The following is a 13,602-nucleotide window of genomic DNA, read 5'->3' on the forward strand; positions in this document are numbered from 1 at the left end:
GCGTATCTTCATGCACTGTTAGGGCCTGTTTAAGCCCGTCCTTCCTTCTGCTTTGGATCATGTGAGACATGTCGACTGTTCAATGGTTTCTGATATGAAATATAGCTTTTCACCTGCCCTAACCCTAACCATTCAATATAGCAGCTGACTCTGACAACTAAGTTATTCAAGTAGGACTTGTTCCCATTTTCTGGTGTCAAGGCTGTTTAGTTTTTTTTACCTATTTCCAGTCTTAAACTTCTATTGTACTTGCTGTTAAGTTACAAGTATGAATGATATTACACTTGATGCACAGGAAACCTAGCTATAAACAACTAAGATATGAGTCGAGGATGGGCTCAAGTTAATATAAAGGTTTCAGACATGCACTGAAGTCTGGACTTTGCGAGAACACAAATGTCTTAGTGAGGCCAATGCGAGCGAGTGGTCATGTTAATGACACTTCAAACACATGGTGGATGCGAAACCAGGATAATGCAAATATTTCAGGATAAAACAAGATGTGCCATTCACATATAAGACACTGAAGAAAATGTAAACTTGAAAAGAGCTTTTTGTGATAAGGGCCAACGTGTCAATGTGATGTAAATTTCATGTCCAGTATTTATCGATTACCTTCGTTGAACCTGTGGCATCATATCCTTCTCAAGTGAGGGACAGTTGGAGTAAAGTAATATGACAAAGGTTGTGTTTTCACCTGTCCACCTAAATGTGAACATGTTTGACTACATATGGACCATGGAGAATAAAATATTGAACCCATGACACATTGCAAACACTGATATACTGGGACTTTGTAAACATAAACAATGTGTTACCGTTGCAACATCTAAATCCCCTTTGCTCATGCTGTGACAAAAGTTAGGTCATATCAGGTCACATTCCTTGTATTTGTCAACTTCCTATTGGTCATACGCCTGTTGATGTGTTTCAACATGTGATAACTGTTCCTCTTTGTGGAGGTGGTGTCCCTGAGTATATGTAAAACATTGTAAACAATACTCGACCAACAGGGCATCAATCCCCACACCAAAGGTCCCTGTGCTTTCATAAGGTACTATCCCCAGAACCTAATCTATACCCTGGTCCCTGCAGTAGAAAAGCACAGAGTTTCAGCAAAGGTTTCTAGTGCCTGACGGTAATTTTCAGTGTTGAAAACACAGCTCATTCCTGTCCAGCTTTTTCAAAGTACAGCTATAGGGGAAAGACTGGTACAAGAGTGGCAGGAATTGCAGAGGCTGACAATTCATCAACTGTGCAGAAGAAGAGGAGATGTGGAAAGGAGGGATGAGTGTGTATGTGTGTGCATGAGTGTGAGAGATGTAGTTCCCACTGGTAAATTTAATAATATCTTCTAGTCTGTGAATCTTGCTTTATTTTCTCAACTTGCATGTTTGAGATGTGGAAAATAAATGAGCTGTGAGATTTCTGCTGACGAATTTGAATGCTTTCCAAAATTTAGAGAAGATTTAAAACTATAGTTTGTGTCAGCCTCTTTCAGTCACCATTTTATTTGTTCATATTAAGATTGAGATTAAGATGCATTTCTTTGTCCCAAACACATGCACAGGCATGCACAGGCACACTCATGCAGGTAGAGAAATGTAACCTCTGCTTTTAACCCATCTGGTGCAGGACACACAGAGCAGTGAGCGACCATGTACGGCGACCGGGGAGCAGATGTTGGGGGAGTAAGGTGCCTTGCTCAGGGGCACTAGACAGGGTAGGGAGAATCCTCTTGGATTTTTGACAGATCAATCCAGGTTCGTCTTTTGTTGTTTGTTCCATTGGAGGTGGACTGACAGATTGCTAATGTAGCTGAAAGTGCAGGATAACATTTCCACAAAGCAAACCAAAACAGAGGCATAATGGTGATGTGTGCAGGTGGAATGTAGACATTCAGCTAAAGTGCACAAACATACCGTATGCGCGCACACGCGCGCACACAGTTATAATCAACTGTTTTTTTACAATTTTCTCCATTCTATAAAAATCTAGGCAGCAGATTCTAGATACAACATTTGTCTCAGCAGCCGGTCTGCCCATTACTATTCAAAAGAAGAGGAATCCAACTACAGGGCGACAAGCACAATGTAACCCGAAAGGTTAAAAAAGGTGCTAAAAATACAATGCTGCTAAAGGCTTGCTGGCTATCGCCTCACTGACCACCGGATAATGAGATAGCTTGATTGTGTCTATCAACATGCTCACTATTATAACAACATGTTTCATATACAACCATTTTAAACAATCTAATATCAACATTATACAGTCAAAAAGTATCTCCCTATTTGTGTCACGATCCAGTTACTTCTAATAGGACTGCTATAATTAGTGTGCATGTAAACATTGTGTATGACTGCAGGAACACAAAGAACTGAACGTTCCCTCTTTTTCAGCTTTCTCATTGCCACTGCCTGCCAGGTGCAACGGGTGGTGCTGAATGATTTGAGAAATTCAAGCCTCTGAGATCTCTGCTTCTGCCTGTGCTTTCAGAGGCTGCCTGGATTACTGGAACCAAGAAATGAGTCATCAGCTTGTGTGGTTGACAGTCTGCTTTGTATTTTTTAAGGGATGCTCATTTATCGAGATCCTGCGTGACAGTCATACAGAAAATATATATTCTCTGCAGCTGACTTGCAATTATTCACCAGCAAAATTGGGGAAAGTGGAGCTCCTTCCCCTAGAGTTTCGGATGCAGAGCGACACAAATGCCTTCTTTCAATGGCCCTTCAGAAATCGCGGTGAGAGGCGTTAGACTCGCTCTGCACTTATTTAACTTTTACGCCACTGCACAACTTCTGCACAATTAAGAAATTCTTAAAATCAGCCTTAAATCCTAAAGGTGCATTTATTTGGGGATGAAGCATGTGTGTCTGTGTACATATGCACGCACTTCTCTAAGCATGTGCTGCTTTAGTGTGAGCCCATGCCAGGCCTGCCCCCTCTGATAAGCAGGTCTGGTACACTTTGTGACTGTCTGATTGAGGTCCTCCAGGGAAGGCCCGGCTGAAGTGGAGGGGGTAGTTTGCATTCTTGGCCATTTCATGAAAAAAGGGTGCAACCATGGGAGTAAGCCAAGAGGAGGGCTCAATTATGCATGGTTAAACAAAGCCCAAGGCTACCAGCGAGCAATGTCTCAGCAAACTCACTGCCTCTTTCTGGAGCTCCAGACTCCAGAAGGACCCCAACTCAATGGCATAGAGGGAATACAACAAAAAAAATAAAAAAAATAAGAAAACAAACCGGGACGTACAAATATATCTCCTGATGAATCACTGGAATTGTGTTATGGCAAGTGCAGGCACATTGGAACTAAACTTCTCAGAGGCCTACAAAACAGTAACAGTACTGTAGAGTTTACAGTAACAATAAACCATCTCGAGAGGCGAGGCGGCTTGTGAAGCCATCAATGACGGTTTACTCCTAGCAAAGAAAATTACTCAACTAATTGTAGACCTGATTTCTCAAATATACACAGTAATCCTCTCAGGAGCCAGCTTTGGAGTACTGAAGTCCCACATTTAATATTCTTTTTTTTATTTGTAGGCTACAGCTATACTTCATAGTTTGAAAAAGCCATTTTCAATCTAAATAAATCTTTGTCCACGCAAGCATTTTGGCTCTGAATCAGTTTATTTCCCCATCCATACTAACACGCCTGAAAACACATATCACGTGTCCAGTCCCTACACTGGGAATGCGTTGTCCATTTACACAGTTTACTCCAATAAAAAAATGTCTTCTATGCATGTAAGCTTTTGCATTATTGTAAAATGCAGAATTTGACAGCACAACAGCTGTTAGCAAAGACAACAGGCTACTCAACGCTTGTAATTGATAATCCATGTTGTGATCTTCTGTGGCAGCCGAGGCTAATGCAGGTTGTTTTCTTCCAGAAAGGGGTCATGTGATAGGAGCCTGACAAATCAGCAATGGCTACATTGTGACCAAAAAGACTCAATAAGCAAGTAGTTGCGAGTATCTATGTCGCCCTTTCTAAACATCTCCATTTCCCCTTCCTGCCTAAGGGCATGGTCACACATACGCAAATGTGAATATCGTGAGTCGATGTTCATCAAATTTGAACTCCGCTTGAGCCACGCTGCGATTTGATTCAGCCTCTGCTACTAGAACTGCTACTAGAGCAGGGCCAGCAGCGGTTCTAAACTTCTCTGTTTCAACGCCAGGTGTTTCCGTAGCAGAGTTGATTTGCTTTTTAAATGAAAACGTAGCTTCAGTGTTTGGAGGAAATAATCATGCAGATCTGATTTGCATAGTCACAGTGTTTAGTTTTGCCTAAACCCTCAAAACATAATTAACCCTTCAGGAACAGCAGTTCCACCTTTAACCAGGTCAGAGGTGACTTTTCCACAGCAAACCCCACAACTTCAGCAACTGGACACTCAGCATCTGGCCCCTCATTCTTCAGACACACAATAAATCGGAAAGTATGTGGCTTTGGTTACATGTAAATTATAGGCAGTTCTTCCAGGGCCCAGGTGGGTGGAGTGGAGGATCGGTATCCATGCATAGTGCACATATGAATGGAGGCAACCTGGCTAAAAAGCTTTCTCCCGATATCTTCCTCTTGTTTTCCTGGGAAACAGGAGAGGAGGGCTGGAGTCAGGTGACAGGGACGTCTAACAAACACACACACACGGGCACGCACACACACACACACTCTATCTATACTGTACATAGAGCTGAGGAACAGATTTAATTACAGTTTTAAAAGACCAAATAGTGTCAGCATTTTTCTTCTTGGTGGCATTATTAGCTTGTTCCCGCTCCACATAACTGAGTTACCCAGTTATTCTACAACCTTTTATAAGCAGCAGATGTTTTGATCCAGACTATAACACCACCTGAGACAGAAAGCTGGTGAAGCTAATGACTATTTCAGCAGAGACAGCAGCGGTCGAAGCCAAGAGCAAGTGTGTACGAAAGACACAGAAATCTGCAGACAGATTTACAAGGTCCAGAATTTGTTTGATCTGATATGGATTTCAGTCCAAAACCAATATTCGCAGAGAACTAATGAGATACACTGTACAAGGAACCTTCTAACCCATCAAAACATGAATGTTTACACTAAGAACCCTGACCTTGACCCTGAGGCGGTATCAATGCATATTTTATTTACATTATCACCAAGTGCGGAGGATGCACAGTGCAAAGTTAATTTGCCCGGTATCAAGGCAAGTCAACAATCCTGAAAAGGTAAACAAATCCAGGGCTATAGTGTTTTCAGTTTAAATCAACTAACCAGACAGCAAGTGTTTGTTTTTGTTCTGTTTTGCCATATTGTGGGAAAACACAATATGGCAAAACATATTTGCTATACTAACCCTAACCCTAACCCTCTTGTAGTTGTATCTTAATGAGAGCCTCGTAATGCATTCCCTAGACTCTTACTCTAACCTTAACCATCACAACTAAATGCCTCATCCCAACCTAAACCTAAGTCTAATGCCTACCCTGAATGAAAGTATCAACCCTCAAACAGCCTATTGAAAAAGGGAAGACTGGCCAAAATGGCATCACTCCATAGGGTCTATGCTATGCCATGGTCCACACAAATATAAAAAGTACAAGTACACACACACACATACACACACAATGCAAGCAGGTATCTGCCTTCAGATACGGCGGTGGTGGCAATGGAGCAGGACCTTCTGCTTTTTTCGTCTCAGCATAAGGAATGGTAGACCAATCAGAAATAATATGTGATTATTGTGGAAGACATTGAAACATCTGTATAGGTTGTAGTAAGTTAAATTACAAACTAACAAGTCTTAATGACCATTTGTCCTCACTTTTTATGAACAACGTTAACGGCTCACAGCAACCACTGTCGAAATCTTCAACCACATGAGATGAAGCATGAGTGCTACATGTCAGTGTTCAAAAGCAGCAAGTTTAGTTATTACTTGGCACAGTAATACATATTCACACATTGACGCATATATTCATACAGTCAGAAGTTGCAGCTACAGTTGTGAGGCGCAGTCCATGGCAGTAAATTGAATGCATTTATAAAGTGATTTTCTAGTCTTTAACGACTAGGCAAAATGCTTTGCATGACAAGTCACATACACCAGTTCTTATACATATACAGCGCTTATATACTGTGTGTATATATATATATTTATATATATATATAAAACGTTGTGTATACATACATACACAGTGTTCCTCTGTCACATCCCATTCACTTCACACCGTGATGGAACAGCCATGAGGGCTAAAGAATCAAGGGATTGAGCCATTGCCACAAATTGAATAAAATCCCTCCCACTCTGCATCTGACCACAGACATGTTACACTTATTAGGTTTAGAATCAGTGTACTATGTTCATTCTAAGGACCATTATCTCCAATGTCCATTAGGAATCAATGCACATAAATCCACTTAGACATCACGCTCTAAAAAAAAGACGCTCTATACAACCACAGAACTAAAGAATTTCATAGATCCAAAGCTACATAATTCAGCACATGTTTGATGGCAACAAGTTCCAGAACATTCAAGTCAACAGTCAACTGAAGCAAATAACAAATAGCTTTGATGATCATGCAAATAAATGGATGGATGACGCCAGGGCTTTCTATTTCTCTGAAACTGCAAATATAGATCATCGAATGTGTTTTGGTGATTTATCAGCAGGCAGTGAACTGGATAGATCATTCTGAGAAGCCATTAACATTGTAGGTCTGATCTAGCTAAGTATAGAAAGCAGCTCCGAGTCTAATACATAGTGATTAACTGATGCTACAATCCAACAAAGGCATCAACACACATTGCTGCTGTACTCATGAGGCCAAGAGTTAGAGACAAGACAATGAAAATATTTTTAGAATTGTTCAGATATCAACACAGGCATCAGAGTTGCCTCCAATGTTACCGAACAGGTTGTTTAATCGGCTAGTCGAAAAATCTATGATACACCGTCTGAAAAGTGTACTGGTTAAGATTAAATTGGTCTTTTCTTTCACCGGAAATCCTTTCTTCTTTGCTGCTCAAAAACAGCAGATACGCTCTACTGCCACTGACAAGTGCTGTTTTTAGAGCGGCAGAGAGGAAGTTATTTCCAGTAGTGTCGCGAAATTTCAGCTGTTATAGACAACTTCACCGTTTTTCACCAGTGTCGCCAATAACAACCGGAGCAATCTAATAAAAGCATTTTAATAACTATCACACGAAAGAACACAAGGAGTTAACCAAGGCAACGAAGAGCAGCAGCAAACTTTGGAAACAATGACAAACTGGTTGAGTTCCCTGTTGTGTATTCCTTGATTTCTTTATTTTTGTTCTTTTACAATTGTGATGTAAAATTCAATCATAAAGGAAATTCTATGGCATTTATTCACTGTATGCATTTGTTATTCAAAGGATTTAACCTGAGTTAGGCAATACAAGAAGGGTTAGTAACATAAAACTGTTGAAATATGTTATTACTAAGTCGTTATTTTTGTAAATGCACTGGGATCGGCTGATACACAAATTCCAGGTATTGGAATCAGTATCGGGAAGGAAAAATGGGTATGGCAACATTGATAACAATTTTTCCTATGATTTCATATATATGGAGTCGTACTTACCACAGGAGCAGCAGGTGAAGCAGTTCGTGTGATACAGGTTCCCCATGGCCTGGCACGCTTGGCTGGCTCCATACACACCCTTCCCACATTTGATACAGATACCTGTTACACACACAAACACACACACAAACACACAGAGACAGTTAGTTAAAGTGTAGTTAGTAAAGATACTCACTAACACTCACTCACTCACTAAAACCAGCCTCTTACATCCTGCGGCGACATAAAAACATTAAACCGCTCAAATGGCTTTGTCTTTGTAAGGTTTTATATCGTTTGATTCTTTGACTCCAAAGCAAAGAACCTTCTGCGAGCACTGATCTGCTTCTCCTTTACGCCGAATGTTAGAACCTCTTTGAGATGGTGGGAATGTTTAACTGGCGATTCAGTGAAGAGATGGTTGCTACAGTTCTTGTGTGCCCCATAAGAATCAAACAATCGCTGGACATGCTGCAGGCTTTGTCAGAGCTTTGCTGGAAAGCTGATCAAAAACAAACCCCAAACTCTGCCAAAGCCTGTGTGCATTCCTGTAATTATGCAACACTCAAATTAAATCTGAAAAAGATGAAGTAACAAATATCATCACTACTGTATTTCCACAGGCAGATTTCCTCTATTGTTCTCTCTGTGTCTTCTGATGCCATTTGAAAACCAGAATCACTATGAAACTAAAAGATGTCAAAGCAAGTTGAGACAAAACTGTCTCAAACATAATGCATGAAGCAGACTAAGAGATAACTCTTAATGATTTCTATTGTGTAACCTTAATTTGTGTAATTTCCATGCATTACATCATACTGTTTGAGGGCAGCCTACTTCAGGAAAGATTATTACGGATGTGAGGGGATTGTCAGGAAGGGCAGACCGTGTTCTTCCACACACTTAGTTTCCTTGTTACGGCAACGTCTGACTTGACTTTGAGAGGACCTGGTCTTTGCAGGTAATCAGGTTTGACTTGACTATGTTATATAAATCAACAACAAGAACATTAACAGATGAAAAAGATAAAAAAGTCTTTATATTATTATTTATTCTGACTATTTAAAATTCCAGACTTTCTCTGTCAAATTAAACTAATTATCTGTTTAACTCTAATGCTGGCAACATACATAAAAACCCACCAGTGTAATCAGATAATGGTGAAAATAATAACTGCTCCCACCCTTACATCAATGTTCCTCACCCAAATAAGTAATGTACACTGCAGCATGCAGGACAGGGGACAGTTTCATTAGTGTTACTGGAGGTTTACCTCTGTTGCTAAAGGAGAACAGAAGTTGTCATGGAAGGGTTATTTTGAATACAATTTACTTTTCATAGTTTGTCCCAGGAAGTGAAACAACCATCTGATTGCAACTGTCCCAATATGAGTGATGCACAGACTGACTCAGAGATCCCCAGGTACATGTGTATATAAGCCTGAACTAACCAACTACACAAACAGTGGCCAAAGAGTATCTGAAAGCAGCCGAGGCAGCAGACCAACAATCTCCAAACTCTCGTGCACACGACGGCCTCCACCGGGGTCACATTCCTGAGGGAGTGCAGGGTCAAAGCCTTGGTGGGGTGAGTCCAGGGTCACAGTGCCCACAGGACACAAGATCTCACAAGATCCCAACATGAGAGATGCACACCAACATCCCCCCCCCCCTCCCACAGAGACATCTTACTTGCATGTAAAATAGACACACGTCTCAGGAAAGATCAGGGACAAGGATACACTTCTTTCTGTGACGCAACCGTGGAATTCCATGGCTATCTGAGGCAATAATTTCCCTTTCATAAACACGTCCGGGCGCAAACTGTGACATTGTAAAAGAACAGATAACGCACAAGGGTACAGGAAAACCATCCGAAGGTTACATGTCTTCCCTTTAAACCAGACGTATTTGTACCAATGAATTAGTCTGCATCAAAGTTAAATATTGGCCTTTCCTGCTATAACCTGAACCTGACTGCACTTAACAAAGATAACAGAGCGAAACGGGAGATAACAATGAACAAGAAACTTTAAATGATCATAAGTGGCTTGAACAGTTTTGCCAAAATAAAAGTCAATGATGGCCAACAAAGGGAGGAAAAAAGCACAGCTTCCTTTGGCCAAAAAACAGGGTCTCTAACAGAGAGCAGGAAGCCACCTGACCGAAGCTGTCAACAATGAATGAATCATTTACTTCTGCAGATTCATTCTTATAATAAAAAAAAGGTTATTCCTCAGGAGACTTACTCTGGTGGAGTGTAGGTATGCTTTTATTATTCATAAGAAATAGACACTTGGAGACAGTCAATAAAAAACGAGAATGACATGAGGAGAGCACATATCTCTGCAAAGGCCCAACAGCCCCTGTATGATCCACACTTACATCCAGATTGAGATTAGGATCTGCACCAAAATTGCATATATTAAATTCCATTGATAAGAAATGCAAGTGATTTGCCCTGAGAACATTTACACTAATACAGTGTGTCTTATCTTTCTGTAATGATTCATCTTTCTGTCCACCTGTTGCAACACAGAGCCATTTACGTAGCCTTGACCAAAAGGATTCACACAGACCCATTACAACATCTGTCTAAATGCCCACCAGTCAAGTCACTGATTCTCTGTATCACACAGTCGACAGCTAATGGACAACAACAATAACAAAAAACAGTGGTGAATCTATGTCAGTCAAACAAACCTGGATGTTCTAATGGCAACATGAGAGATGAGGCAGGAGAGATAACAGCTACCCTCTAAATCCTTATGTCATGTCCTCAGACAAATCACTGAACCTCCCTAAATTGGTGATAGGAAATGCTCGGCCTACAGCACAACTGTCTGAATGCATGTCTGATTGGTGAATGTAACTTTTACTGTAAGATGCTTTCAGTGGCTGTTTGATGTAGAGTGCACTTCATTTATCAGTTGGCAGAAAAGGAGTCTTTTACATAATTATTGGTTTCTGCATTTTGACCAATGTGAACTTTTATCTTACAGAATAAACGTTGCAGATAGTGCCTACATTATGTTTACATTTGACATAAAACCGTTAGAAAAGCCTATTCCAATTTATAGTTATCTATGATAAAGTTAAAGTTTTAACTGTTAAATATCTAGCCCGGTTACATTTCTTTACCATATGGGTTTGATAGCAACATCTTAGGAATCATGACATTTTTTTGTATATAAATGGCTGATAAATAAGTATCTGACATTTTCTTTACTCCCTAATATTGTATTGGCATCTGCTCCCAAAAGCCCATATGGGTCAAGACCTAGTTTAATTGCTGTTTTCAAGTGGTATTGTTTAAATTCTTTTTAAACTCTCCCTCCCTTCTTAGCTCTTATTTTGTATTTCTTTTGAAATAATTGATTTATGGCAGTGCTGTTACTCACATAGCTCTCTGGCTTTGACTCTCTACCCAACAGCTACACTGAAAAAGTATGATTTATTTATACAGCTACATCTATATGTTATTCACTCTGGTTGAAACTATACTGCGCTTATTTTAAAAAAAATATATATACAGCAAGATTTATTTAATCTACAAGGAATTTTCCCCTTTTCATGAGAAAACCACTGAAAACAACTGTAAATGGGGCTAAATGGTCACAAGAGTCCAAATGTGATTTGTAATGATTTCCACACATGCTTAAAGTCCCAAAGGCTCTTTTGAGTGAGGATGTGGTTATCATCATTTTAGAGGACAGCAAGAAAATCTCTGGTATTCATTTTAAACAGGATGTTGAATCTCATATTTGTAGATTTCATAACATGTCCATGTGGTCAGGACAGGGTCCTGTGTCTTCCCTGGAGTTAAAAGTAAACCAGCATCACTTCAGTGGATGCGCTTAAATTCTTCTACCTTCGGAAATCAGACCCTGTTGTTAAGATTAAGTCCTGCTGGTTTTTAGAAGCAGGATTGTTGGATCTTAATCTGATCTTTCTGATGTGACGCTGCCATAGCAGGAAAATACTCGTGTTTTTCAAACATACTTGACATTGTGTCTCCGAGCTCACTGAACACGACCCAGGACGTGCTGAGAGTTGTAAAAAGGTTTGCACAGCCTGAATCACGAAGCTCTAGTGACCACTGAGTGTGACTTTGACCCTTTACGGCTCAATATCAGACCAGCCCCTGGAGATATGAGCAGGGTACGTGAGCCCAGTCGATCAAACAAACAAGAGGGTGGAATTTATAGAGCGATGAAGATTGCAAGTATGCTGATCCAAATGTTGCCAAATAATTTAAAACCTCTGCACGTCTTGTAGAAGTGATTCAAGCGCTGCAGGTCCATGTATCCCTCGAGGACAAAATAATAAATCAGAGTGAGGCTCTCCAACATCAGAGCCTGAAAATACGTCATCATTTCACGAGAGGGTCCCTTCTCACACACCAGATTATGTGTGCTTAACAGGGAGACTTAAATATTACAGATCTAATCTGAGGTCAGTCGTGTGCATGCACAGAATATACAGAGTCAAGAGGAGGCTGCAGAGCGGGCCAGTGTGCCGCTGTCCACAAGTCAGCGCGTCTGTGTGTGGGAGTGTGTGGGTTTGTGTGTGTGTGTGTGTGCGTGCGTGCGTCAGGCATGTGCATGACTACTGCCATTATAATTCTGGGCAGGTGATCAGACTTGACCCCCACCAACTATGTCTGGCACGCCAGCCAAGATCGTGTGCCAAGTGTCTGGTGTTGCCCCCGCTCCCCACTGGCTGGTTAATGAAGGGCTTCGCGGGGGAGTCAGGGTAGGGTGGTGGGGGTGGTGGTGGCAAGGGGGGGGGGGGGGGACTATAAGAGGATGGGGTGGGCCTCACTACTCTGCCACTTCAATTCCGGGGCCTGTATCGGGCCAGCTGTTGATTCACAGCTCCGTCCTTCGCCACCACAACAAACAGAGCCCACACAAGGGCCGGCCGGCTGGCAGAGCAGAGCGGGGCAGAGCCGGGCAGTATGGGAAACGCCCCCCCCCCCCCCCCCCAAGGAAAGGCTCTGGCGATCAATTTCTCCACTGTCGCTACGGAAACAGAGCTGTCTCTATTGGGGCTCGGTGTGTGTGTGTGTGTGTATGTGTGAGAGAGAGGAGCGTCTGACTGCATTCTTCCCTCTCCCTCCAGTCCCTTTCTCTCTCTCTCCATCCCCACTTCCACCCATCCTGCTTCTTTCTCCATCACCCCTTCCCGACCCCCCTTTTCTCTTCTTTCCCTCCTGTCTTCCATCCTCCCTCCTCTCTCTCACCTGCTCCTGTGGAACAAATCAACAGCTGTCTCAGCCTCACCACGAGCAAGTGCACCGGCCATAAAACAAGCCACTGTTCTCTGGCCTCTGCCATTTGTCGGGCTGCCGATTTAAAAAAGGTGGACGGTGACTTCCTCGGCGGCCTCTCTTGAGCTGCTGCTGCTGGTGCAAACATGTTTGGTCTCTAACTCCCTTATCACAATAAACCACGCCACAAAGTCCAGTTCTTACAGGAAAATCTTTTAAAGAAAACCCTAGATAAAAGAGGAAGTCAGTAGTTGAGCCAACACATGCTTTCATTCCAAAATGCCTTTCAGATCCCATAACAACAAACATTTTTCATTTTGGGCGGCCCCCAGTGTGAGATTCACATCCCCGCTGTAACTCATCAAACTGTACTTGACCACAGTCTCTTTTCCCCCATGCTCCAGAGGACAACTGTATTTCCAACAAGCCCACACCATGCCGCCGCTCTGGGTGTCTGCTCTGGCAGAACAGAGGGTTCCATTCAGCGAGGTGCAGCGCTGTGCAAATTTTTAGCTGTGCCAAGACAGAAATTAGTATTGCCCTGCAAAGCCACCCTCATCTGCCAAAGAGGGACCGGTTAGTGGGAAACGCAGCTCATTCGCATGTTGCAAATAGACCTCGCACACACACGACAAACCTATAAATACTCTCAAACCTTTTTCTTCGACTTCCAGCCTGTATGTGTTGTAATACAGAGAAGGTTACGTGTGACTTTTAACGTGACTAATTCCACTACATGTTTGTTCA

General features: G+C 41.8%; 1 protein-coding gene across 1 annotated transcript in view; it reads right to left on the bottom strand.

Moving 5' to 3' along the window:
• Positions 1–13,602, bottom strand: part of wtip (WT1 interacting protein) — a 29,691-nt gene that overhangs the window by 13,418 nt on the left and 2,671 nt on the right. Inside the window, exon 2 of the mRNA XM_053420286.1 lies at positions 7,606–7,707. Within this exon, the coding sequence (XP_053276261.1) occupies positions 7,606–7,707 (102 nt within the window). The remainder of the gene's footprint in view (positions 1–7,605; positions 7,708–13,602) is intronic.

Source organism: Pleuronectes platessa, chromosome 1 (assembly GCF_947347685.1).
Source record: "Pleuronectes platessa chromosome 1, fPlePla1.1, whole genome shotgun sequence".
NCBI lineage: Eukaryota > Metazoa > Chordata > Actinopteri > Pleuronectiformes > Pleuronectidae > Pleuronectes > Pleuronectes platessa.